Source organism: Symphalangus syndactylus, chromosome X (assembly GCF_028878055.3).
Source record: "Symphalangus syndactylus isolate Jambi chromosome X, NHGRI_mSymSyn1-v2.1_pri, whole genome shotgun sequence".
NCBI classification, from domain to species: Eukaryota; Metazoa; Chordata; class Mammalia; order Primates; family Hylobatidae; genus Symphalangus; species Symphalangus syndactylus.
Window position 1 is genome coordinate 113198145 of NC_072447.2, and position 26924 is coordinate 113225068.

Consider the following 26924-nt stretch of genomic DNA (forward strand, 5'->3'; position numbering starts at 1 on the left):
ACAGAACAGAGACTCCAAAAATATATGCACACATATATGGTCAGCTAATTTTTCACCAAGTTACAACATTAATTCAATGGAAAGCTTTTTAAAAACAATTGTTACTGGAACCCTGGGTATCTATATGCAAAAAATGAACCTTGATCATTGTCTCAGTCTCTACACAAAAAGTAATTCAAAATAGATCATAGGCCTAAACCCAGAATCTTGGACTAGACAAGGATTTCTTAGGCCACCAAAAAAAAAAAAAAAGAAGAAGAAGAAAAAGACAGAGAGAGGGGGAGGGAGGGAGGCAGGGGGAGAGAGAGAGAGAGAGAGAGAGAGACAGAGAGACAGAGAGAGGAAGAGAAAGAAGAAAGAAAAGGAAAGAAAAGAAAAGAAAGAAAAAGAAAGAAGAAAGAGAAAGAAGAAAGAAAGAAAGAAAGAAAGAAAGAAAGAAAGAAAGAAAGAAAGAAAGAAAGAAAGAAAGAAAAAGAGAGAAAGAGAGAAAGAAAGAAAGTAGGAGGGACAAAGAGGGAGGACAAAGGGAGAAGGAGAGGGAAAGGGAGGGGAGTTGGAGGGGAAAATAAAATGATAAATTGGACAATTGGACTTCCTTGAAACTAAAAATGTTGCTCAACAGAAGACATCATAGACAAGCCACAAATTGAGAAAAATAATTACAAAATAAATGGTTCAGCAAAGCCTATTCAGGATATATAAAGAATGTCTGTAATTTAAAAACAAAAATACAAAAAAGTCCCAATGTTTAAGAATGGGCAAAAACTTGAACAGGCTCTTCACACAAGAAGATATACAAGTGAATTGTAAACATGTTAAAAGGGTGCTCAAAAATTTTAGTCATCAAGAAAATGCAAATTAAAGTATAAGATACCATTTCACACACACTAGAAAGGCAAATATCAAAAAGACAAATGTTAAGAATTTAGAGCAACTGGAACATTTCCAATGGGAATGTAAAATGTCAAAACCGATTTGGAGAACAGTTTGGATGTTTCACATAAAGTTACACATACAACTACTCTATGACCCAGTTCTATTCTTATGTATCTACTCAAGAGAAGTGAAAATATATGTTCACAAAAGACATATATAAAAATCTTTATAGTTTTCTATGAAAAGATGGCCAACACCACCAATTAATAGAGAAATGAAAATCAAAACCTCTAGGAGATATCACCTTAACCCCATTATGATGGCTACAGAAAATAAGTGTTGGCAAAGATGTGGAGAAATTGGAACACTTGTGCACTGTTGGTGGGATTGTAAAATGGTGCAACTGCTATGGAAAACAGAATGAAAGTTTATAAAAATATTAAAAATAGAGCCATCATATTAGCCAGCCATCTTACTTCCAGATATATGTACAAAAGAATTGATAGCACAGTCTCAAAGCGGTATTTCTACATCCATGTTCCTAGCAGCACTATTCATGTTAGCCAAGAGGTGGATGTAACCCAAATATTTAACAATGAACAAATGGATAACATACAATGGACTATTACTCAGCCTTAAAAAGGAAGGAAATCCTGTCACATGCTACAACATGAATGAACCTTGAGGACATTATGCCAAGTGAAATAAGACAGTCACAAAAACACAAATACTACATGATTACACTTACATGAGATATCTAAAGTAGTCAAATTCATAGGAACAGAAAGAGTGGTAGTTACCAGGGGCTGTTGGAAATAGAAAAGGGGAGATTTTCGGATCACGAGGTCAGGAGATCGAGACCACGGTGAAACCCCGTCTCTACTGAAAATACAAAAAAATTAGCCGGGCGTGGTGGCGGGCGCCTGTAGTCCCAGCTACTCGGAGAGGCTGAGGCAGGAGAATGGCGTGAACCCGGGAGGCGGAGCTTGCAGTGAGACGAGATTGCGCCACTGCACTCCAGCCTGGGCGACAGAGCGAGACTCCGTCTCAAAAAAAAAAAAAAAAAGAGATTTTCAAGATCAGATTTGCAAGATGAAAAAGCTTAAGATTTGCAAGATGAAAAAGTTCTGGAGATATGTTTCACAACAATGTGAATATGCTTAACACTACTGAACTATATACTTAAAAATGGTTAAGATGGTAAATTTTATTATGTGATTTTTTTTACCATAATGAAAAATGTTTATAGTTGCCTTATTCATAAAATTGTCAAAAAAACTCTTCTAAAAAATTAGAATCAAGCCAAATGTTCAACAGGAGAATGATAAACAAATTGTGATATAGTCATAAAACGAAATACAACTAGGCAATTTAAAAAGTGACCTACAGGTATATGCAAAATCATACGTTAATCTTAGAAAGCATTGTGCTGACAGAAAGAAGACAGGTACAAGATACTGTATCATTCCATTTACATAAAATCAAAGAACAGAAAAAAATACTAATTTATTTTAATAGATATCAGAATAATGATTGCCTATGGGATAGGAGAAGTTACTGAAAAGGAGGACAAATGAACTTTCTGGTGTAATGAACATATCAGTAACTTTTCTGGAGAATGGTTATATAGATACATGCAATTGTCGAAATTCAGTGAACAGAACAGCTAGCATGTGTACATTTTATTTTATGTTAATTATACCTGAATAGAAAACATATTTTATAAACACAATGAAACATGCTAAGTTAATGAGTGAGTCACAGAATGACAAATACTGTATGATTCTACTTATATAGGATATATGAAATAGTGAAAATTCATAGAAAAGGAAAATAGAATGGTGTTTACCAGGAACTTCAAGAAGAAGGAAATGGAGAGTTGTTTAATGGGTACAGAGATTCAGTTTTTCAAGGTGAAAAAGTTCCAGAGATATGCTGTACAACAGTGTGAATATACTTAACACTACTTAACTGTACACTTTAAGGTGGTAAATTTTATGTCTTTTTAGCACAATTAAAAATAAAAAACACTGTGAGATAACCTCATCAAGTCACTAGAATGACTAAAATTAAATTAACTGACAACATCAAATATTGGCAATGATGTAGACCAAAGGAATTCTCATAACTTGTGTGCAGGAAAGTAAAATGAGAAAATATTTCACAGTGTGTTATAGAGTTAAGTGTATACTATTCTTTAACCTAGAAATTCCTTTCCTGGCATTTCTAGGAGAAATTCTCGAGAGAAATTCAAATATGTGTCCATAAAAAGACTGGTTCAAGAATATCCATTGCACTTATACTGACAATAGCCAAAATTGTAATCAACCCAAATGTCCATCAGCAGGAAAATGGATAATTAAATTGTGCTATATTTATGCAATGGAATACTACTTAGCAATAAAAAGGAACAAGCTACTTATACATGGATGAATATCACGGTCTTTCTGTTGTTTGTTTCCACTTATATGATGTTTTAGAACAAGCAAAATTAATGCAAGTTAAACAAACAGAAAAACAGAACTGTGGTTGCCTCTGGTTTTCGGTGAACACAAATTTACTAAGGGACAAAAGTGAAATTTTGGAGAGAAGGGAATGTTTTATATCAGGGTCAGCAATCTTTTTCCATAAAACTACAGATAATAAATAACTTGGACTTTGCAGATAATACATGGTTTCTGTTGTTGTTTTATTTTTTCATAACCCTTTTTAAAATGTAGAAAATATTCTTTACTTCCAGTCTGTAAAAACAGGCTATGGGACATAGTTTGCTAATCCCTATTTTATATCATGATAGAAGTCTAGATTGTATGGGTATGTCCTTTTATCAAAATTATAGAGAAATGATACGGGCATTTCAATGTGTGTAACTGTACCTAAAAATACAGAATTGAAAATTAATAATAACCACCACCAAATTAGGGATGTGAGAAATGGGTGAAGGTATAGATGAAAAAATATAGGATAATGATGATTGTTGAAGGTGAGTTTTGGACACATAAATGTTATACTATTTTTTTTATTTTGCGTATGTTTCTTCTTTTCCTTTTTTTCGTTTTGGTAGCGATGGGGTCTCTTTATGTTGCCCAGGCTGGTCTCCAACTCCTGGGCTCAAGCTATCATCCTGCCTCAGTCTCCCAAAGTGCTGGGATTACAAAAAGTGGTTTTTATTAAAAAAAGAAAAATTTCTGGGTGGTAGCTGAAGCAGTGCTTAGAGGAGATTTTCTAGCTGTAGGTGACTAAATTAGAAAATAAGAAAGGTTAAAGTCAACCATCAAAGCTTCCCACTCAGAAAACCAGTAAAAGAGCAACAAGTTAAATACAAAGTAAGTAGAATGAAGGAAAAAATAAGAATATAAATCAATGGGACAGAAAGCAGGCATACAATAGAGAACAATCAATAAAGTTCAAAGTTGATATTTGGAAAAGATGAATAGAATTAATAATCCTCTAGCAATGCTGATTAAGAAAAAAACATAAATAATCAGTATCAGGAATGAAACAGAGAACGTCATTACAAATCCTAAGGATATCTAAAAGATACCTTGAGCATATTATATACAACTTTGTGCCAATAAGTTTGAAAACATATATGAAATGAACAACTTCCTTTACAGCCATAACTTACCAAAACTGGCACAAGAAGAAACAGAAAGTTTGAATAGTCCAGTGTCTATTAAAGAAATTGAATCTATTATTTGAAATCGCCACACAAAGGAAAGAACAATAGGAATCTATTAAAGAGATTTAAGCAGAGAAGTGATAAAATCAGACTCAATTTTGAAAAGAGTAGTTTGCAATGTGAAGAATGGATTTGAGAGTGGATGTGATTAAAATACTTAAAAGACAATTGTAAGGTGCCAGAGGTTAGGGGGAGAGAGGTGTGAATAGGTGGAGCACAGAGGATTTTTAGGGGACTGAAACTATTCTGTATGTTGCTATAATGGTGAATACATGCCATTATACATTTGTCAAAACTCGCAAGATATATAACACCAAGAGTTTACCCCAATGTAAACTATGGACTTTGGGTGATAATAAGGTGTCAGGGTAAGTTCATGATTATAATCAGTGAGCCACCCTGTTAATAGTGGGAGAGGCTGTGCATGGGTGGGGACAGGAGATACATGGGAACTCTCTGTGCTTTCTGCTCAATTTCCTGTGAACCCAAAACAGTTCCGAAAAATTAACTCTAGATGTTGGCGTGGATGTAGTGAACAGGGAACGCTTTTTTTTTTTTTTTTTGAGATGGAGTTTCACTCTTGTCACCCAGGCTGGAGTTCAATGGCATGATTTTGGCTCACTGCAACCTCTACCACCCGGGTTCAAGCAATTCTCCTGCCTCAGCCTCCAGAGTAGCTGGGATTACAGATGCCCACCACCACACTCGGCTACTTTTTGTATTTTTAATAGAGACAGGGTTTCACCATGTTGGCCAGGCTGGTCTCTAACTCCTGACCTCAGGTGATCCACCTGCCTCGGGCTCCCAAAGTGCTGGGATTACAGGCATGAGCCACCATGCCCAGCTGAACAGGGAACACTTCTACACTGCTAGTGGGAATGTAAACTAGTACAACTACTACGGAAAACAGTGTGGAGATTTCTTAAAGAACTGAGAGTAGAACTACCATTTGATTCAATTTTCAATGCCACTACTGGGTATCTACCCAGAGGAAAAGAAGTCATTATGTGAAAAAGATACTTGTACATGCATGTTTATAGCAGCACAATTGGCAATTGCAAAAATATGGAACCAGGCCAGGTGCGGTGGCTCACGCCTGTAATCCCAGCATTTTGGGAGGCCAAGGCGGGCGGATCATAAGGTCAGCAGATCGAGACCATCCTGTCTAACACGGTGAAACCCCGTCTTTACTAAAAATATAAACAATTAGCTGGGTGTGGCGGCGTGCGCCTGTAGTCCCAGCTACTCGGGAGGCTGAGGCAGGAGAATGGCGTGAACCCGGGAGGTGGAGCTTGCAGTGAGACAAGATCATGCCACTGCACTCCAGCTTGGGCGACAGAGCAAGACTCTGTCTCAAAAAAAAAAAAAATATGAAACCAGCCCAAATGCCCATCAATCAACGAGTGGATAAAGAAATTGGTGTGTGTGTGTGTGTGTGTGTATATATATATATATATATATATATATATATATATAAAATATATGTGTATATATATTATATATGTATATATATCTATTGATATATATATGTGTGTGTATATATATCACATCATATATACATATATTTATATATATGATGGAATACTACTCAGCCATGAAAAGGAATGAATTAATGGCATTTGCAGCAACCTGGATGGAACTAGAGACTATTATTCTAAGTGAAGTAGCTTAGGAATGGAAAACTAAACATCGTATGTTCTCACTCATAAGTGGGAGCTAAGTTATGAGGATGCAAAGGCATAAGAATGATACAAAGGACTTTGGGGACTCGGGGGAAAGGGTGGGAGGGGGGCAAGAGATAAATGACTACAAATTGGATTCAGTGTACACTGCTTAGGTGATGGATGCACCAAAATCTCACAAATTGCCACTAAAGAACTTATTCACGTAACCAAATACCACCTGTTCTCCCAAAAAAACTATGGAAATAAATTTTTTTAAGAAATTAAGTCTATGAAAAGAAAAAAAGACAATCTTAGTAGCTCTAGTGGGAGATGATGGTAGCTTGGACCAAGATAGTAATAGTAAAAATCGAGAAAAAGAAGGACATTGGAGCTTCAAGGAAAATGGAGAAGCTTTGATGTATGGGTGGTAGGAAGTGAATTAACCAATGAAGTATAATGGAATTATGAGGTAGTAGTAAGGGACATTTCAGTATAAGAAACCATGAATTTACAGTGGAAACAATATACTTTGTTGCGTAACTTTCTGCTACAATATTTGGCTGTTCAAGTGCAAGCACAAAGAAAGTTAAGAGTTGGGATCATACAGAACTAGAGTTTTGCAAGTGTGTCTGACCAAAAAGACAGAAATATTAATAAGAACATGTTCAAATGATAGATTATAGAATCCGAATTGGACAACAACGTAAATAAAACAAGGGCTTGTGAGTTTGGAGAAAGCAGAGGTCAGTAGACTGGAAGACGTGATATAGTCAAATATAGGCACAGTTGAGATAAAAGGAGGTTGTAATCAGAGAGTGTGATGAATTCATAATTTGGGAGGTGAAGCATTTTCTTTTTTTCTTTTTTTGAGACAGAGTCTCGCTCTGTCGCCAGGCTGGAGTGCAGTGGCATGATCTCAGCTCACTGCAAGCTCCGCCTCCTAGGTTCATGCCATCCTCCTGTCTCAGCCTCCTGAGTAACTGGGACTACAGGCACCGGCCACCACGCCTGGCTGATTTTTTTGTATTTTTAGTAGAGACAGGGTTTCACCATGTTAGCCAGGATGGTCTCGATCTCCTGACCTTGTGATCCGCCCGCCTCAGCCTCCCAAAGTGCTGGGATTACAGGCGTGAGCCACCACGCCCGGCCAGGTGAAGCATTTTCAGTAGCAGTTATAGAAGATGGAAAAGCAGAAGGTATTAACATAATGGTAGCAGTGTTTGGCCAAAGTAGAATGGAAGAGAAGATTATTAGGATGATATGGCAAAGAATGAAATAGTCAAGATATATAGTTGTCCACAGTCCATGTCCAATTGATGTCACCAGCATAACAGCAGGTCTTGGAGTAGAGAGGAGGAACGTGATCCATATCCCAAAATATTCAATAAATTAGGGGTAGTGAATATGGAGAGTAGACGGAAGTAACAGCAGGTGTAGAAGATGCTAAAACAGGGAGTGGCATTAGCCTCAAAAGCTTGTGAGTGTGTTTAACAAAGGCAAGAGAATCATTGTTTGGGAAGCATCATCAGTAAGCAAGGGATACAAATTCACCACATGGTCATGATCTTGAGGTACTGAGGCATAATAACAGCCACCACTGGAGAAGAAATGGCTACAGGGAAGATAATATTCTCAATAGAGGCTCTAAAATGGCCCCAAATATTTTTTCACAAAGTAAACACTTTGTTTCACAGCAACTTCACATTTCTTAAAGAAAGAGATACTCTCTAACAACTGAGAATTTCCTTTAAAGAACTCCAGGATACTTTACATTTGCGTTTAGAGGAGTACAGGGAATATGCCAATCAGTTCCACATCATGGGGAAGAACATGAGACTAAGAGATACAGCCTAATTTTCCTGCACACAATTTTGCAGAAGTTGTGATCTTAAAAGATGTTGAAAACTATCAGCTCTGTGGCCTTCTGACTCCAGCTGTTTGTTTTTCAAGGACATCCATCCCATTGTGCGCTGCTCCTTTCTATATCTGGCTCACGAAGATCTGCTTTCCATCTGGATCCTGGTACCCAGCCCTAACGTTTTAAGGTCATGAATACACATAAGCAGTCAAGGCAGTGCTGGACTCACAGTGACAGTATGATCAGATCCACCTCCAGCTTCCAAAAAGCATTCAACTAAAAAGCATTAAAGCACATCCACATGGTAAATTCTAGAAAATCCTGGCTTTCTCTCTAAGTTTGAGTTACACTCTATACCTGACATGGCCACACAAGTCAGTGAAGGAAACACATAAAGAGATGTCATGAGGATAATGGGAAGGCAATTTTTTCACTGTCAGAGAAGGAAATTACAAATATGGAAAAGTTAAAAAAAAAAAAACAGAATTAACCCTGTGGCACTGGATTAGAATTAGAGAGTTTAGTATGAATTTATGGTTTTAGATAGATAGATGGATTGATATGAATATTATAGATACTAATTGAATAAAATAAAAACCCATATGTGCACACTGATATAAATAAATGAATGAATAAATAAATGAGGAAGAAGAGAAGATTCTTTCTTATAATAAAATGTCAACCAGTAAATGCAGAAACAATGATGGAATACGACATTTATCAATGGATGTCAAAATTATTGGGTAAAACTTTGATGAAGAACAGGATATTTACATAGATTAAAGTATCTCCCCCAATGTTATATATTAATTACAATCAGATAAAAACAGTTACTCTCCAGTGGAGGAACTTGGCAGACACCACCTAAATTAAGTAATCAGGTTAACATCACCAATAATGGGATGATCAACATCATCCTGATAAAGGGCCTCCTGATAAAGTGCACTGAAAAAGACACATAACTTCTGTAGCATTCCGGCTGAAGATGCATAGTCTAAATCGATCTTGAGGAACACAGGCAAACTAAAATTGAGGGACAGTCCATGAAATAATTGATCTGAATTCATCAAAAATATCAAGGTGAAGAAAAACAAAGAAAATCTGAGCAACTGTTACAGATTAAAAGCAACTAAAAAGATATGACAGCAAACTAAATGTGTGAGATTGGATTGGAAACTGACTTCTGGGAATATTAGCTGTATTGTATAAGACCATTAGTAAAATTAGAATATGGGAAGTAGTTTAGATAATAATATTGTAGCAATGTTAAATTTTCTGATTTTGATCATTATACTGTAGTGTTTTTAGGAAGTACACACTGAAGTGTTTAGAGGTAAAAGGGCATAGGGTCTACAGCTTACTCTCAAATGGCTCAGAAAAATAATGCGCATAAATATATAAATAGATAATAAAATGCAACTAGGCAAAATGTAAACAATTGCTGAATCTTTGAATTATTATTGAAGCTTTTTGTAGGTTTGAAATTATGTCAAAATTAAAAGCTACCCCAAAAAAGATGTCATGGACACACTCTACCTTGGGTCAATACTTCTAGTGTATCAGCTGTCTCAGGTTTGGCCTTTTTTGGCGCCATAATTTGGATCTAGATTTCTGCGTAGCATCCTGGATTACCAAACCAGTGTAGAATTGTCTATTTTAGTTCTGACCTTGATCCCCCTTCTGGACTCATGTCTCATTATCTTGCCTTCATCTCCAGGCATTACAATCATATGTAAGAAAAATACCAAATTGGCTGGGCGCGGTGGCTCACACCTGTAATCCCAGCACTTTGGTAGGCTGAGGCAGGCAGATCACCTGAGGTCAGGAGTTCGAGACCAGCCTGACCAACATGGCGAAACCCTGTCTCTACTAAAAATACAAAATATTAGCCAGGCGTGGTGGTGGGCGCCTATAATCCCATCCACTCAGGAGTCTGAGGCAGGAGAATCGCCTTGAACCCGGGAGGCGGAGGTTGCAGTGAGCTGAGATCGCACCATTGTACTCCATCCTGGGCAACAAGAGTGAAATCCCAGCTCAAAAAAAAAAGAAAGAAAAATACCAAATCGTAACATCTCTTCCTAACCTATAGGGCATGTCCTATCTTCCACAGGCCACATATCTTCCATTTCCTTTGTTTTCCCACTTCTTCAGTGCTCTGGAAGTAGTAGTTGCCTCATTCAGATTTGTTGGAATGATTTGAAATTGCTCACTTCATAAATGTAGAGCAATCTATGATTGCCTTTTAAAATCCCACTTTCAAGAACCTGAAGGGACCCAAGATGGTATTCACAAGTCTTGTATGGACTCAGTCCAAGGAGGAGCCAAGATTTTAAAATGGCTTAGGAAGGATCATCAGTATCCCTGCCTTATCTACAGGCTGCTTTCTTAAGCAAGCCATCCAAGGACTCCTTGAACATAATTACTGGGATTAGGGAAATAACCACTTTTCAAATAGAAATTACCAGGTGACTGGAAAATGAAGATTTGGAATGATGATGGGATATTTACTTGATAATAATCATAATAGCTACCACTTGATAAAGAAGCTATGCGCCAGGAATGCGCAAGATGCTTTACATGTATTGTCTCTTAAAATCCTCATCCAACCTAAAGGGTAGACATTAATATAACCCTTTTATAAATAAGGAAACTAAGGCTTAGGAAGTTTAGATGACTTGCCCAAGCTAATACAGCTCTTACATGGTAGAGCTGAGATTTGAGTGCTTCATGTCTCTTTGACTCCAGAGCACATACCTTTGCCATTGCATGATATGATCATGCCAACCCATTAGCAACCCTGCAGTTTCCCTGCACTGATTTGTTAAGGGGTCTTCCTAAACAGCTCTGATGTTAGTTACTTTGGAGAATAGATTTATTTTAGTGGGAATTTACATAAACGAAGGTTTCTCATACCATTTCGAACACATCACTTGCTCTTGATTTGATGGACTTAACGTCTCCAAAATCTCCAGGGGAGAACTTTTTCAGCCACACCCAATCACCCTAGAAAGAATAGGAGGAGAATGAATAGTGATGAAACTTAGTTGCCAGCAGTTTTAGAAAAATGTCCCTTCCACATAAACGGTTTATACCTATACCAGCAATCCAAATAGACATTTTCCTTCTCAGCCACCCTCCACCTCACAGACATTCTGTATTCTGAGCTGAAATGAGGTCATGCACAGAAGTTAAACTTAAAAATTACAGTTACTCAAGACAGGGAAACAATTGCAAGTATGTAGACTCCAGAAACGGAATGATACCACTCTGCAAAGCCTTTCTTAACTAACTGCAGGAAGTGCTAGGTCATTTCACTTTTTCATAGTTAAGTGATGTAGCACCAGGTTCCCCGCGATTAATGGTGATAGTTAGTGGTTGCAATTCCCACTGCCTTGAGGCGTCTGTGGTGGGAAATGTAGGGTGGGAGATGTAGTGCAGCAAATGTTTCCTGCATTTACCTTGATCCATTTTTCTCTCGTGGGACAGGCCATTTGTGTGTGTGTATGGAGGGGGGGGTTGTCTTATGCTTTAGTCATAATCCATTTGGCTTAAATCTAGATTAAATATTTTTTATTTGAATGCTCAATGTACTGCCATAGTAATGTGAGTAATCTAGAGTCTTCCAAAAGTCTATTTCTGACTTATTAAGTAAAAAATTGCTATTTTAAGGCTTCTGTCAAGTTAAAAACAACAACTATTTGATTGTTTTCACTTCAACAGCAGTGCCTGATAGATAACTTTTTTCTATGTTCATAGCCTCAAGGATTCATCAGTTATAAAGCCCTATTTAGTTTCTGTCCAACCCAAATTGTTTTAAAAAAAACAATATCAATATAGATTCTTTTTCTCCATAATAGTAATAATGCCTTACATTTGCACAATGCTCTCTACTCTTCAAAGTGCTTTCACATCCATTACCTATAGCCTGGAGATTCCATTTCGGGCTGCACCAACTTGTCATCAAGTAGAGATAATAAAGCAGAGGGCACTGTGCAGTCAAAGTCCAAAAATAAGAGTGTAACTGGGCCGGGCTCGGTGGCTCACGCCTCTAATCCTAGCACTTTAGGAGGCCGAGGCAGGTGGATTGCGAGGTCAGGAGATCGAGACCATCCTGGCTAACATGGTGAAACCTCGTCTCTACTAAAAATACAAAAAATCAGCCGGGCGTGGTGGCAGGCGCCTGTAGTCCCAGCTACTCGGGAGGCTGAGGCAGGAGAATGGCGTGAACCTGGGAGGCAGAGCTTGCAGTGAGCGGAGATGGCGCCACTGCACTCCAGCCTGGGCGACAGAGCTGGACTCCGTCTCAAAAAAGAAAAAAAAGAGAGAGAGAGAATGGCGTGAACCTGGGAGGCGGAGCTTGCAGTGAGCGGGGATGGCGCCACGGCACTCCAGCCTGAGCGAAGAGCTAGACTTTGTCTAAAAAAAAAAAAAAAAAAAAAAAAAAAGAGTGTAACCACTCTCTTATTAAGGAATATATCCGGCTATGGCACTGCATCTGGAAACCTGCCAGAGGTAAAGGCTAATGGAAGCTGCAGGCTTCTGAGTTACTTGCCAGCACTTTGTATTAGCATTTACTAGCCAAGGAGCTCAAAGCCTTTTAACAAAGAAATGGCCCTCAGAGACCTTCAGCAGCTGGAAAAAAAAAAAAAAAAAAAAAAAAAAAACACTGCACTGTCCAGGCTCAGTGCCCAGAGAGTTCAGAAGGGTAGTCCCGGATCAGTGCCTGCCTGCAGCAGAATGGTCAAAGCATTTGATCCAGTAAATCTCCAAGTGTTGTCCCTGGACCAGCTGCATCAGCATCACCTGGAAACTGGTTAGAAAGGCCAATTCTCAAGCCCCACCCAACACTTAACGAAATCAGAAATCGTAGCAGGGTAAGGTCCAGCAATCTGTGTTTTAACAAGCCCTCCACGCGACTCTAATACAGGTGAAAGTTTGTGACCCACCATCCCAGCCTTTGCCTTTTCCTCGTATTTATGGAACTCTCCTCACTCATACTGTCTTCATTTACCTCTTACTAAGTTTCTTTCATCAAAATCTGCTCTCAGTCAGGGATCTAAAACTCACTCACAGAAGTCAGGAGGGCCTGACACAAGCTTGAAGTTTTACCCTTCAGAGAACTTTGCCCTTTAGCGGGACCAAAGGCTAAATATTAAGCTGAAAGAATAAAACTGTAACTGAAAATTTATGGAATCAGCCAATGTGTGGGAAAGACTGGTGAACAAAAAAGCCTTCCCGGCACCTTTGCAGCTATGTTACTGAGCCCATGGTCACTGCTAGCCACTATGGCACCTTTGTGATAGTTAGAAAGGATATTTTCTCTCAAATTTAAAAAATCTTAACTTTGTGAGTATATTATCATACAGCTTGTGGCGGCCCTGTGATGTTATGCAGCACACCGTGGCTGTATACACACATGTACCATACTCTCATTTATGGACACATCCCCCAGACACCAGGGAGCACATTCCACTAGCAGCATGGATGCTCTGCACATCACCAAATTCTATCTGCCCAGTGAGGCCTCTTTGTCAGCTTTGGAGTCAGGCTTTAGGAGTGGGGGTGAGAAGTCGAAATTAGTCCTCTGAGAATATTAGGCAGGAGAGAAAAGCAACCTCAAGAAACTTCTGGAACATAGTCAAGATAGTACATACCCAGCTACACATGAGTTTACCAGTGACGTTGTATGTGCATAGCTGGGAGTGCCAGTATAGATGTAGATGTGAGAAAGCTCTTCTACCACCTCATTCCAGAACTAGGCTGGGAAGCCAGAATCTCTGTGCCCACTTTGGTACCACTCACACATAAGTTGGCATATGTTACAATGTGAATATTACCCTCTTAGATGTAGTTCCCTTTTGCAGTACACAACCTGAACATCAGTACTCGCAGTCCTGACTCTGCCTCACACCTGGTACCTGATACCTTCTTCCTAGAGCTAGCCCTATTGCAAACATGGGCTAGCCTTCTGTCTGGCTTATTAAGTGCCATGAGCAGCTAAGCAGAGCTTTTTCATGCCAAATCAACAACTGTGAGAGCTGGAAAGAGTCATAGGTATCCATAACACAATCCCTTCATATTTTGATAAAGAAACTGAAAACTTAAGAGATTAAGTGACTGTCCCAAGGTCAGAAAACTAGGTAGTAACAGAGCCACAAATTGACCCAAGGTCTTCCATCTCCTACTTTGTTGCTCTTTCCACTCGTTGGGCTTTCTTTGGTTTGGGAGATTTGTGTGTGTTTGTTTTAAGATTTAAATAATTCTCACAAACTTTGTAAGCAAATTTTTATTGAGTCTGTGTGCGTTCTACTTCATGAATAATGAGGAAAAGGGAGGAAATGGGCAAGTTTTATCTTCACCACACATGCACTATTTGTTTTGTTTTTTTCTTTTAAGAGAGAATGATAAAATACTTCACTCATCACTCACTTTTTAATTAAGAGCAAGAAACATCAAACTCTATTCACTAAACTTTTTAGAAGCAATTTAAAGTCCATCAGTTTTGAACTAAAGCCATGGTGTGTTAATAAGGGGAAAGAGCACTAGATCCTAGACCTGGCTCTGCTTCAAACTCAAGGGTGGCCTTAGAACAGCCACTCAATCTGCCTGAGCCTCAGTTTCCTCACTGATAAAGCTGGACTTACTAGATGATTCCTTAGGACTTACTAGATGATTTCTGGACTTACTAGATGATTTTTTAGCTCTGATGATCTGCGATTCTGTGATAAGAAAGAAAAGATGGTTGACGGAAGGGAGGGGGCAGGGAGAGAGCTACAAGGGATATGGAATGTGAGAAGACAGAAAAAAATGCTCTGAGAAAGAGAGATGAATGGAGAGAGAGAAAGATGAGACAAAGAGGAAAACACAGGGAGAAGCGAAGAGAAAAAAGTAGTCAGAAAATGAAGAGGGAAGATGAATTCAGTGGGTTCTCTCTGAATGTGTCAGGGTTACACTGCTGCCCGCCACACCCCATCTCACCCAGACTGTAACTATTAGAGCAGATCATGACAGTCCCCACTGCATCTGCCATTCACAGCTCTTTCTGCCTGGCAGTCAGCTCATCTGGCTTTCCTTTCACATTTCGAAGGCTGTCTGTGAAATAAGGGCTGATTTTCCCAAACAATTCCAAAGGTTATGCATCTGTGTGTACAATAAAATGTGAATTTGTGTGAGTGTAGTACAACGTGATGACATGGCCTAGGGAAACCTGTCTTTTGCTATATCTGCTACTCCGGGCACCTTATCTGGAAATTCCAGGTCTTCCAATGACAATTCTTATGAAAATTTGATTTATTTTAAACAGAAACTAGACAATGAGCCTTCTTTAAAACATTCCTAATAGAGTACGTTTCAGAAGACACATTACTTCTTTGTTTCATCTGTTAATTCGATTGGCTTATGTTCCCTCTTTGAGTCCTCTTTAACCTCTTTAGTCAGTGCTCTTTAGTCAGGCCAGTTTTCTAGCCTCTGCTGCCTTCCTTCATACCCTGCCATCGGCCTAATATTGACTTCACCGTGTAGGTATTATTCTCATAACACTCTCCTTTTGTAAAAATAAAGTCCTCATTTGGCCTACATCATTTAGAAATACTCATGATCTGACTGACCAATAGTCATTCTGGGAACTAACTTAGCTCTCTGCTTCCTTCCAAAATGAGAAAAGATCTGACAGACTCTTAAAGGCCAGTTACATACAGATGTTTATTTTTTCCCCTTCTCAATTCTACACTATAACCTTCCAGCCCCACCAAGTAAAACATACCACAATTTAACACATAAATTATTCCACAGAATCAGAGAATGATAGCATATTCAGCCAGAAAAGGCCTTAGAGTTCTGTCAGACAAGCAATTCTCAACCCAGGCTGCACATATCAGAGAACTTTAAAAAAATACCAATACCTGGCCCCACCTCATGCCAACTGAATCAGAATTGCTGAGGGTGGGGCCTGGGAGCAGGTATTTCTTAAATTTCCCCAAGGAGATTCCAGTAAGCAACCAAGATTGAGAACTTAGTTCAACCCTTCATTTTACAGATAAAAACCAAGGTTATGGAGATTTACTTCAGAATCCCAGAGGTGTCAATACATTTCTAAAGCCATCGGCTCATTCCATTTGACATTCAAAAGTCATCTGATTGCCCTATCTTAGGTCTTTGAGAGAGCAGAGCTGACAATTCCCCAACACCTCAAGTTTACATTTGAAGCAGTTCTCCTCTTTGATTGAATTAAGTCCAAGGCAAGATCCAGAGGTTTCCTGCCACTAATTTAAGTCAAAGCCCTCACATAGACTGAACAAACATACACCATGCCAATGTTGGTGTTGAAGGCCTATAGTCCATTTGTGCTGCTATAACAGAATTCCTATGACTGTGTAATTTATAAAGAGAGGAATATATTTCTCACAGTTCTGGATGCTGGGATGTCCAAGATCAAGGTACCAGCAGGTATGGTGGTCTGGTGAGGTCTGTTGTCTGCTTTCAGAATGATGCCTTGTTGCTGCATCCTCTCCCAAGAGGAGGAACACTATGTCTTCACATGGCAGAATACAGAATAGCAAGCTAGCTGAAGGCTGCATTAAGCCTCTTTTATAAGAGCCTTAATATCATTCACAAAGGAGAAGCCCGTGTGGCCTAATTACCTCTTAATGTCCTCACATCTTAATATCATCACATCAATCTGTGAAATCAAACAAATCATGTGCTTCCGAAATACAATGGTGGGATATGCACAAGATAAACATTTCTGTTCCAAAAGTGAGAAGTAGGCAAGAAGAAAGAGGTAACAGGTCCAAAGTAAGTCCAAAATCCAACAAAACAAACAACATTAAGTCTTAAGTCTTGAGAATAATCTTTCACTCCATGTTCCAATTCCCAGACACACTGGGGAGGATGTTGGGCCCCCAAGGCCCCAGTGGATTCCACCTTCATGGCTTAGCTGGGTGCAACCCATGCCACAGCTCTCACAGGTTGGAGTCAGTATGACTGCAGCTCTCCCAGACTGGCGTTGCATTCTGGTGGCTTTACAGGTCTGAGTGTCAAGGGTGGCCATGTTCCAAAGCCCCACTAAGAATTATGCTAGTGGAGGATCTTTGTGGTGGCCCTGACTCCACAGTTTTGCTGAGTATTGCCCTAGTGAGGACTCTTTGTGGTGGCCCAGACCCCACAATTCCACGGGGTATTGTTCTAGTGGGGACTCTCTGCAGTGGCCCTGCCCCTGTGGCAAGTCTGTGCCTGCGTCCTGAAGCTGTACAAGACACCCTTTGAAATCTAGATGGATGTATCCATGCCTCCATACCTCTTGCACTCTGAGAGCCTGCAAAGTTGGCACCGCGTGGATCCTACCAAGATTTATGGCTTGCATCTTCCAGAGCAGTAGGCCAAGCCACACCTTGGACCACCTGAGTCACAACTGGGAAGGCCAAAGAGCCCTGCACTGAAATATGGGAAGCAGAGATTTGAGTCAGCCCCAGGCGGCAAGCCCTGGGATCTCGCAGGTGCCCTGGACCGCGTCAGTGTCCTGGGTCTCTACTTTGAAACCAGTTCGACCCTCAAGGCCTCGGCACTCTGGGCCTGTAATGGGCATGACAGCTTTGAAGATCCCTAAAATGTCTTTGGGGTCATTCTCCCATTCTCCTGTCATCTTGATGAATAGCATCTGGCTTCCTTCTATCCATACCAATCTCCTTATCAAACTTTTTTTTTTTTTGGTCACACTCTTGGTTTTCTCTCCTAAACATACTTTTTCATTCTTCACATGGCAAGGGTGAGAATTTTACAACTCTATATGTTCTATTTCCCTTGTTTTCTTTAAAATACATTCTGTCTTAAGTCATTTCTCACTTTTTGCATCTTACTATAAGCAGTTAAGAAAAGCCATTCAGCACCCTGAATGCTTTGCTGCCTAGAGATTTCTTCCACCAAAAATCCTCATTCATTGCTCATGAATTCTACCTTCCACAGGGTCCTAGAACATGGACATAATTCAGCCAAGTTCTTTGCCAATTTATAAAAAGAATGGCTTCTTTTCCAACTTCGTTCCTCATTTCCATCTAAGACTTCCTCAAAATGGTCTTTAACGTACATATTTTTACCAATGTGGTCATTCTGTTCATGACCACTTAAGCAATCTCTAAGAAGAACCAGGCTTTCCATACAGTTCATCTGTTCTTCCAAATCCTCACCAGAATTTCCCTTAGCACTCCACTCACAGCAATCAAGACTTTTTCCAGCATTCCCTTCAAAAGTGTTCCAGCCTCTTCCCATTACCCAGTTCCAAAGCCACTTCCACAGTTTTAGGTATTTTTTTGTAACAATCCACTGCTCTAGTACCAATTTCTGTCTTAGTCTGTTAGTATTGGGTAATTTATAAAGATCAGAAAATTATTTTTTACAGTTCTGAAGGATGGGATGTCCAAGATCAAGGTGCCAATAGGTTTGGTTGTCTAGTGAGGGCTGCTCTCTGCTACCAAGGTGGTACCTTGTTGCTGCACCCTCCAGAAGGGAGGAATGCTGTGTCCTCCCAGAGCAGAAGGTAGAAGGGCAAATTAGCCAAACACTGCATGAAGCCTCTTCTATAAGGGCTTTAATTCCATTGATGAGAGAGGAGCCTTCATGGCCTAATCACCTTCTAAAGGCTCCATCTCTTTATACCATCACATTGGCCATTAAGTTTCAACACCTGAATTTTGAGAGGGACACATTCAAACCACAGCAAGGTCCCTGTCAATTATTTATCTAATGGAGAAGAGTATTCACTTGAAAAATCCAATGTGGTTGACAATCTAAAAACTCGTTCTGTCCTGTTTTGGACTTTCTTTGTAGTTACTGTTGAAGTTGAGAGTGTTTGCTGCTCTTGGGAGTATCTTCAAACAAAACAAGGAAACCACACTGAGAAGGCCTCACTTAGAAGGAACAGAAAGGCAGTCTAGTTTCCCTTTTACCCCCTGCTTAACTCATTCCTGCTGAGAAGAAACAGTTCATCTCTCTGATGCAAGATTTGTTCTGGTTGCCAAATTCTCGTATCTTAGATCAGGTGGTAAAGGGTGGCCTCTTAAAGCTTGAAAGACGGAAACCTCAGAGGAATAAAAAGGATTTCTATTTTCAGCAGCAGAAAGTAACCTGTTACTCCAAGAGGCAGAACAGGTGAAGAAAAATAAATAACTGAATAAATGTTAAAGTCTCAATATCAGAGGATAACAAGTACAGGAAAAACAACTAGAATTTGAAGACAAGCGTATCCCAAACCCTGCCGTGCACAAGCATAGCATATCTCTAGACATCTCATTACAAACAATAGACTCAGGGAGTCATTTCTTCTATTTTTATCTATATATCTTCTGGAGTGACAGACACATTTAAATGTTTGGGTCTCAAGAACCTTTTTCTACATGCATAGTAAATACATGGAGTTGAAAGATCAGTGAAGTTATAAATAAGTAGATTTGTTGCTGAAGAAAATAATTGCCAAGAATGTCAACCAAACAAGTCCATAAGCAAACACAGACACCAAACTGGAAAGACTTGCCAAAGGCCCCAGTATTTTTACCCAAAGACTAATTACTAAATCATTGCCTCATTTTAAAATCCAAGAAAGCAGTAGATTAGACAGCTGTTGAATATCTTACCTCATAAATCGCTATGTTTGAGTTTTCATAGGTAGCTGGAGTTAGACTCCCTGAAGAAAAGGAGAGTCTTGAGGACCTCCCACTTTGGACCTCTGAGGTAATCTGGAAGCTTACACTGGCACAACTTCCTCTCTGTGAAAGGATTAGGAAAGAAAAGTTATGACCAAAATGCTCATGATTTGGCACAGAGTTTATCTGAATTTTCTTTTTTATTCCTAAGAAAATAGCTATATGAGTTGAACCCTGTAAACATGAGATTGATTCATTTTCCCTACCCTTCTGAACTTTTTTTTTTTTTAGTTCAGGGTTGGTACCTTGTTTAACCACCATGTAGCACCAAAAAATTATAAAGGTGCTTGCTTCCACCTCCTAGAGAGGATTAAAATTACAGATGGGGGCAAGAAAGAATGCCAGTCATAATTTAATCTGGGACACTCACTTTATAGACAAAGAAGTAAGACCAAAAAAAAGATGAAATAAGTTTCCTAGTATCATACAGCTAGTCAATTATTTAGTTACAAGATTATTGTTTATAAAAATCTAACATTTAAAAAAGATCAATAGCAGACCTAGGACAGCATCCCACCTTGCTGACTCTCAGGAGTGGCTCTTTTTGTGATACTATGCTGAATGGCATCCTTCTTTGTGCAGATAAGATTAATGGCAGAGGGTATCCCAGAAAGCAACAATAGTAGAGAGTGAGCAGATCACATGCCTATATATAATTTATGAGTCTGATGCTTAAATAGGTCAAATTCTCTATTCCTTCATTTTTGAACTTGCACACATAAGTCTGGTAGGAAAGGGCTGGGAACTGCACAGTTGAATGACAAGAGGAAGAGTTACCTGCAATCTGTGTTAACCTTTAAAATTGAACCTCTGTATCTTCAATTGAACCAGTAGACTTATTTCACATGAAGACATATAAATCAACAGGTTCCTCATATTCTCCATACCTCCAAATGTGCCTTTCTTAGAATTAAAGCAATCCAGAGCTAGCCGTTACATTTTGGTATTGCCTAGGAGTGCTCCCACCCTCAACTCCAACATCCTTATTTTATAATTAGGAAACAAAGATGTAGAGAGGTACATAGGGACAGGGACAAGAATCTTGGTATTATATTTTCTGGTCCTGTGCTCTCTCTACAACTACATTATGCTTTATTTTACTTTGCTTGCCAATAAAAATTAATCTTAACTACTTCCCAACATTCTACCCCTTAATAGTCATTGATCAACTAAAGATTACACCTTAATAGTCTTTGATCAACTAAATATTACAGCTGAGTTAGCCCAGAGTTAAGCTCCTTCTATGAAGACTATCACAAAGTTCCAAGACAATGGTAAACTCTACCCAGCCCCCAATGTGCTGAAATCTCAACAGCTCAAAATTCAGACAAGATGTAAAACTTGACTCTTCACATAACCCCTGTATCAACCTGAACACTCCCCAACAGAGCAAGGTCAGGGAGGAATCTACTTCCCTTTCATTCTTTATTTTCATATCTCAGCAGGAGTACCTAGATCTGTATATTGAGATATAGACCTCTCCATGAAGGGCAAAGGAGAAAGCGAGAGAATTGCCAAAATCCACACACATTTTGACTTCAGCTTCATTTTCTTCTAAAAACTTCCTTTCCTAACCTGACTTCTCCTGACCTGCCAATTTTTCTAGACGGAATTAATTTTATATTCACTAAGAGTTTACACTTTCAGACATTCCGTTTGGATGGAATTCTTGGCTTGGCTTCTTGACTGATTAGGCACAGCCAGCTGCAAGTTTGTGACTACACAGCAATTAAGGAAAATGTATGCTTCCCCTATCTTTTCCCATCAGAACCTCCGATACAAGCCAAATGCCAAAAGGGATCTGGAGGCCAAGAGCTATGTTCTTCTTGGGTAATGCCATCCTTTTCCACCTGGGCCGAAATAGTAAAAAAAAAAAGAAATAAAATAAAACAATTTATTTTTTTTTACTTACAAAAGAACATTCCCTACTATAAGGCTACCCATCCCTTATAATAGTATACCAATCCCTTAGTAACAGTAATAGCCCTGTTACTATTCATTTTTCTCACTCATATGGTAAAAAGTGATGACTTTTTATTCTCATGTCAAAATTTATGCACAAGTGAAAAAAAACTATCATGGTGAGCAAGATTTTAAAGCCCTAGTTACTTTGTTTACCTGAAGGTAGCACTGCTCAGCTATTTATGGTAATTTTGTGAGATCTGGTATGCTTTAGTCACCCAAATATGGTTTATGTCCCAGTACAAATAAGAGGAGGCATAGGTAGAGGTCTTATAGACTACACTGGACTATTGCAAACCTATGCAAATAAAAGCCTCATTCAGTCCAAAATTGAGCTATATGTATCATTTTGATAGGTTAGAGCTAAAACATCTAGGCAATTGATATGAACTGTCATTTTGACATGGATACCACCAAAGAAGTGGGAATTTTACAAATAGGTTTATTGCTTTTGACTGAAATTTTACTATATTTTGCTACATTTAGACAATAACTTCTAGTCATCTACTTTTACTACTAAACATCCATTTCTCAATAAAACATCTTGTCACAAAAGTGAATACTTTTTTCTTAGTATTGGGTTATATATTAAGATTGCTTCATAGCTTGTATTTCAACATCTATACTTTCTACTTAAGGCAGGAAATTTTATACAAGGCATATTGAGTATGGCAAATCCAGACAAATTCCACTACCATGAGTCCTAGGGTCCTTTGGTGGCTCCAAAAATAGGGACTAATATCAACAAATTTTTATGTCACAAGGGTGGAATGTAGGCTTCAGCCACAGTGACAGTTTTGGCTTTCAGCCATACCTTTCCAGGAACACAATATCAACCTTACAAAAAGATCTGATGATTTAAACAAGTAAGAATTAGGGTTATAATTGAAAATTAAATCAAACAGCTGAACAATTAATTTGACTACAACTGCTCAGGGTAGTACCATGTAAATCCATTCTCACCCAGCCAACTAATTAAATATACCTTTCAATTTCACATTCAGGCAGAAGACCAGTTTGGTCACTGACACAATTAATTCTCAAATCTGGCACAGTTGTGTAGCAAGAGTAAACGGCACATGAAGACAATATAATGTATTTGTATACTCTTCCTACATCCACTACCATACTATAAATTACAGACTAGTGTCTCTACTGTGGCCACATATACTAGCACAAGAAGACACTCTAGCTAGCTTTGACAGTACTCTTCCCTACATATTCTCTTCTCCAAGCTTCTGTTTATACTGTTTCCTCTGCCTAGGATGCCTCGCCTATGGGGCCAGACAGGTAATATAAAGACGTGAAATATGCTGAGTATAAGACAATATAGAGTGGTGGGAATTGTATCAAACTGCAAAGAACATGTCTTTTCCACAAAACGCAACTACTACTGAGTTATAGCTGATTGTCATGATGAGATCCAAGGCTGACAGATCTTCCAACTTTTAAAGAAAACTCAGAAATCCAGATTTTTATATGTAATTTCACAATTTCAAAATTCTGGCTTTTTTTTTAATAACTATGAGGGTGAAACAAAGGTGGTTACCAGTTTGTGACCTAAACAAACCCTATCATTCCTTCATTAAGACTCAGTTTTTGTGCTGAGTTTCTGAAAAGCCTCCCTCCACTGATGTGGCTCCTCTGAAGTCCTACCACATTCTAGTTTCTTCGTACAACATGGTGCTCATCGTCTCTCTTGTGTGGTATGATTTGTCTCTCTAACTTAACTGTAATCCTCTTGAAATCTGGGACTACATGTCATCTTTCACAAGGCCTAGCTCCGGGGGTAGGACATAGTAGCACACCTTTCATGAAGATCACCAATTACGTTACAGTCACAACCAGAGAAGATCTTTTGGTGAAATCCAACTCTTTCACTAGTTGATTAACTCCCCAAACCTTTACAATCTCCTACTATATTATAAGAATTATGTCAGGCTAACATTTTAAAAAATATATTGTTGCCCTTGAAGAAATAGCCATCAAATGTTGAGTCCAAATAAACAAAGAACTACATAAAGTCAAAGCTAAACTATTGCTCAAAGTGCACTGCATTCACTTCCACAACACTGTTCTAAGGCTGCACTGTTTAACAAAAGTGTAACATGAGCCATATATGTAATTTTAAGTTTTCTAGTAGTCACAATTAATAAACAAAAGGAAACAGGTATCCCAGGGATGAAGCCCACTTGATGATAGTGGATAAGCTTTTTGATGTGTTGCTGGATTCGGTTTGGGACATATCTCAAAATAATAAGAGCTATTTATGACAAACCCACAGCCAATATCATACTGAATAGGCAAAAACTGGAAGCATTCCCTTTCAAAACTGGCACAAGACAGGGATGCCCTCTCTCACCACTCCTATTCAACATAGTGTTGGAAGTTCTGGCCAGGGCAATCAGGCAGGAGAAAGAAATAAAGGGTATTCAGTTAGGAAAAGAGGAAGTCAAATTGTCCCTGTTTGCAGATGACATGATTGTATATTTAGAAAACCCCATCATCTCAGCCCAAAATCTCCTTAAGCTGATAAGCAACTTCAGCAAAGTCTCAGGATACAAAATCAATGTGCAAAAATCACAAGCATTCCTATACACCAATAACAGACAAACAGAGAGCCAAATCATGAGTGAACTCCCATTCACAATTGCTTCAAAGAGAATAAAATACCTAGGAATCCAACTTACAAGGGATGTGAAGGACCTCTTCAAGGAGAATTACAAACCACTGCTCAACGAAATAAAAGAAGACACAAACAAACGGAAGAACATTCCATGCTCATGGATAAGAAGAATCAATATCGTGAAAATGGCCATACTGCCCAAGGTAATTTATAGATTCAATGCCATCCCCATCAAGCTACCAATGACTTTCTTCACAGAATTGGAAAAAACTACTTTAAAGTTCATATGGAACCAAAAAAGAGCCCGCATCGCCAAGTCAACCCTAAGCCAAAAGAACAAAGCTGGAGGTATCATGCTACCTGACTTCAAACTATACTACAAGGCTACAGTAACCAAAACAGCATGGTACTGGTACCACAACAGAGACATAGACCAATGGAACAGAAGAGAGCCCTCAGAAATAATACTACACATCTACAACCATCTGATCTTTGACAAACCTGACAAAATCAATAAATGGGGAAAGGATTCCCTATTTAATAAATGGTGCTGGGAAAACCGGCTAGCCATATGTAGAAAGCTGAAACTGGATCCCTTCCTTACACCTTATACAAAAATTAATTCAAGATGGATTAAAGACTTACATGTTAGACCTAAAACCATAAAAGCCCTAGAAGAAAACCTAGGCAATACCATTCAGGACATAGGCATGGGAAAGGACTTCATGTCTAAAACACCAAAAGCAATGACAACAAAAGCCAAAATACACAAATGGGAACTAATTAAACTAAAGAGCTTCTACACAGCAAAAGAAACTACCATCAGAGTGAACAGGCAACCTACAGAATGGGAGAAAATTTTTGCAATCTACCCATCTGACAAAGGGGTAATATCCAGAATCTACAAAGAACTTCAACAAATTTACAAGAAAAAATCAAACAATCCCATCAAAAAGTGGGCAAAGTATATGAACAGACACTTCTCAAAAGAAGACATTTATGCAGCCAACAGGCACATGAAAAAATGCTCATCATCACTAGCCATCAGAGAAATGCAAATCAAAACCACAATGAGATACCATCTCACACCAGTTAGAATGGCGATCATTAAAAAGTCAGGAAACAACAGGTGCTGGAGAGGATGTGGAGAAATAGGAACACTTTTACACTGTTGGTGGGATGTAAACTAGTTCTACCATTATGGAAGACAGTGTGGCGATTCCTCAAGGATCTAGAACTAGAAATACCATTTGACCCAGCCATCCCATTACTGGGTATATACCCAAAGGATTATAAATCATGCTGCTATAAAGACACATGCACATGTATGTTTATTGAGGCACTATTCACAATAGCAAAGACTTGGAACCAACCCAAATGTCCATCAATGATAGACTGGATTAAGACAATGTGGCACATATAGACCATTGAATACTATGCAGCCATAAAAAGGATGAGTTCATGTCCTTTGTAGGGACATGGATGAAGCTGGAAACCATCATTCTCAGCAAACTATCGCGAGGACAGAAAACCAAACACCGCATGTTCTCACTCATAGGTAGGAATTGAACAATGAGAACACTTGGACACAGGGTGGGGAACACCACACACCAGGGCCTGTCGTGGGGTGGGGGGAGCGGGGAGGGATAGCATTAAGAGATATACCTAATGTAAATGACGAGTTAATGGGTGCAGCACACCAACATGGCACATGTACACACATGTAACAAAACTGCATGTTATGCACATGTACCCTAGAACTTAAAGTATAATAAAAAATAAATAAATGAATAAACAGGTAAAATTAACTTTAATAATATACTGTAACCCAATATATCTAAAATATTTAATTTTGACATTTAATTAACATGTTTAATTTTTTAAATATTTTTTTAAAATTTAATAAGATATTTTACATGTATTTATACAGTTTTCTAAACCCACTGAGTACTTTACTCTTATAGCACATCACAATTCAGACTAGCCACACGTCAAGTGCTCAGTAATTATCTGTGGCTTGTGGCTACCATATTGGACAGGGCAGCAAAAGAAGAGGATACTCCTTACCTTACTGCCAAAGTGGGGATTGATAAACGTTACATCCTCCAAAGTCAGTAGAATTCTATTGGGTCCTTTGATCAACTGGATTTTATTTATACGACGCCTAAAACAAACATGAAATCAGAAGGTCACAAGGGACTGGGTGTTTTGACAAAGCCGGGGTTAATTTGCCCTAAGATAGCACTTAAAGAATATACAAGGTATACAAGGTAATTGGGAGGATAATCACACATGGATTTTTACCATAGCACCCACAGGAAAAGAAGGAAGCAAATGTGGCCTGCACAACTTGCAGTTACAAAGACCAAAAGAGAAAAATTAAAATGCTCTTGAAAAGGCATCAAAAGAGAGGTGCGAAGGCTCTGCATGGGAATGGTATCTCAGGCTAATAAAATGGTGATCCCACATCAAGGACATATTCAAAACAACACCTCTGAATACATTTAAGGAACTCAACACCGTTTCTCATATGCCATAGAATTTATTTTAATAATACCAGGGC

The 26924-nt window shown here is 38.8% G+C and overlaps 1 protein-coding gene across 1 annotated transcript in view; it reads right to left on the reverse strand.

Annotated features, from left to right (window-relative positions):
- Positions 1 to 26924, reverse strand: part of GUCY2F (guanylate cyclase 2F, retinal) — a 102460-nt gene that overhangs the window by 48062 nt on the left and 27474 nt on the right. The window contains 3 exon segments of the mRNA XM_055268492.2: positions 10994 to 11083; positions 19705 to 19836; positions 26429 to 26525. Coding sequence (XP_055124467.1) covers positions 10994 to 11083; positions 19705 to 19836; positions 26429 to 26525 — 319 coding nt within the window.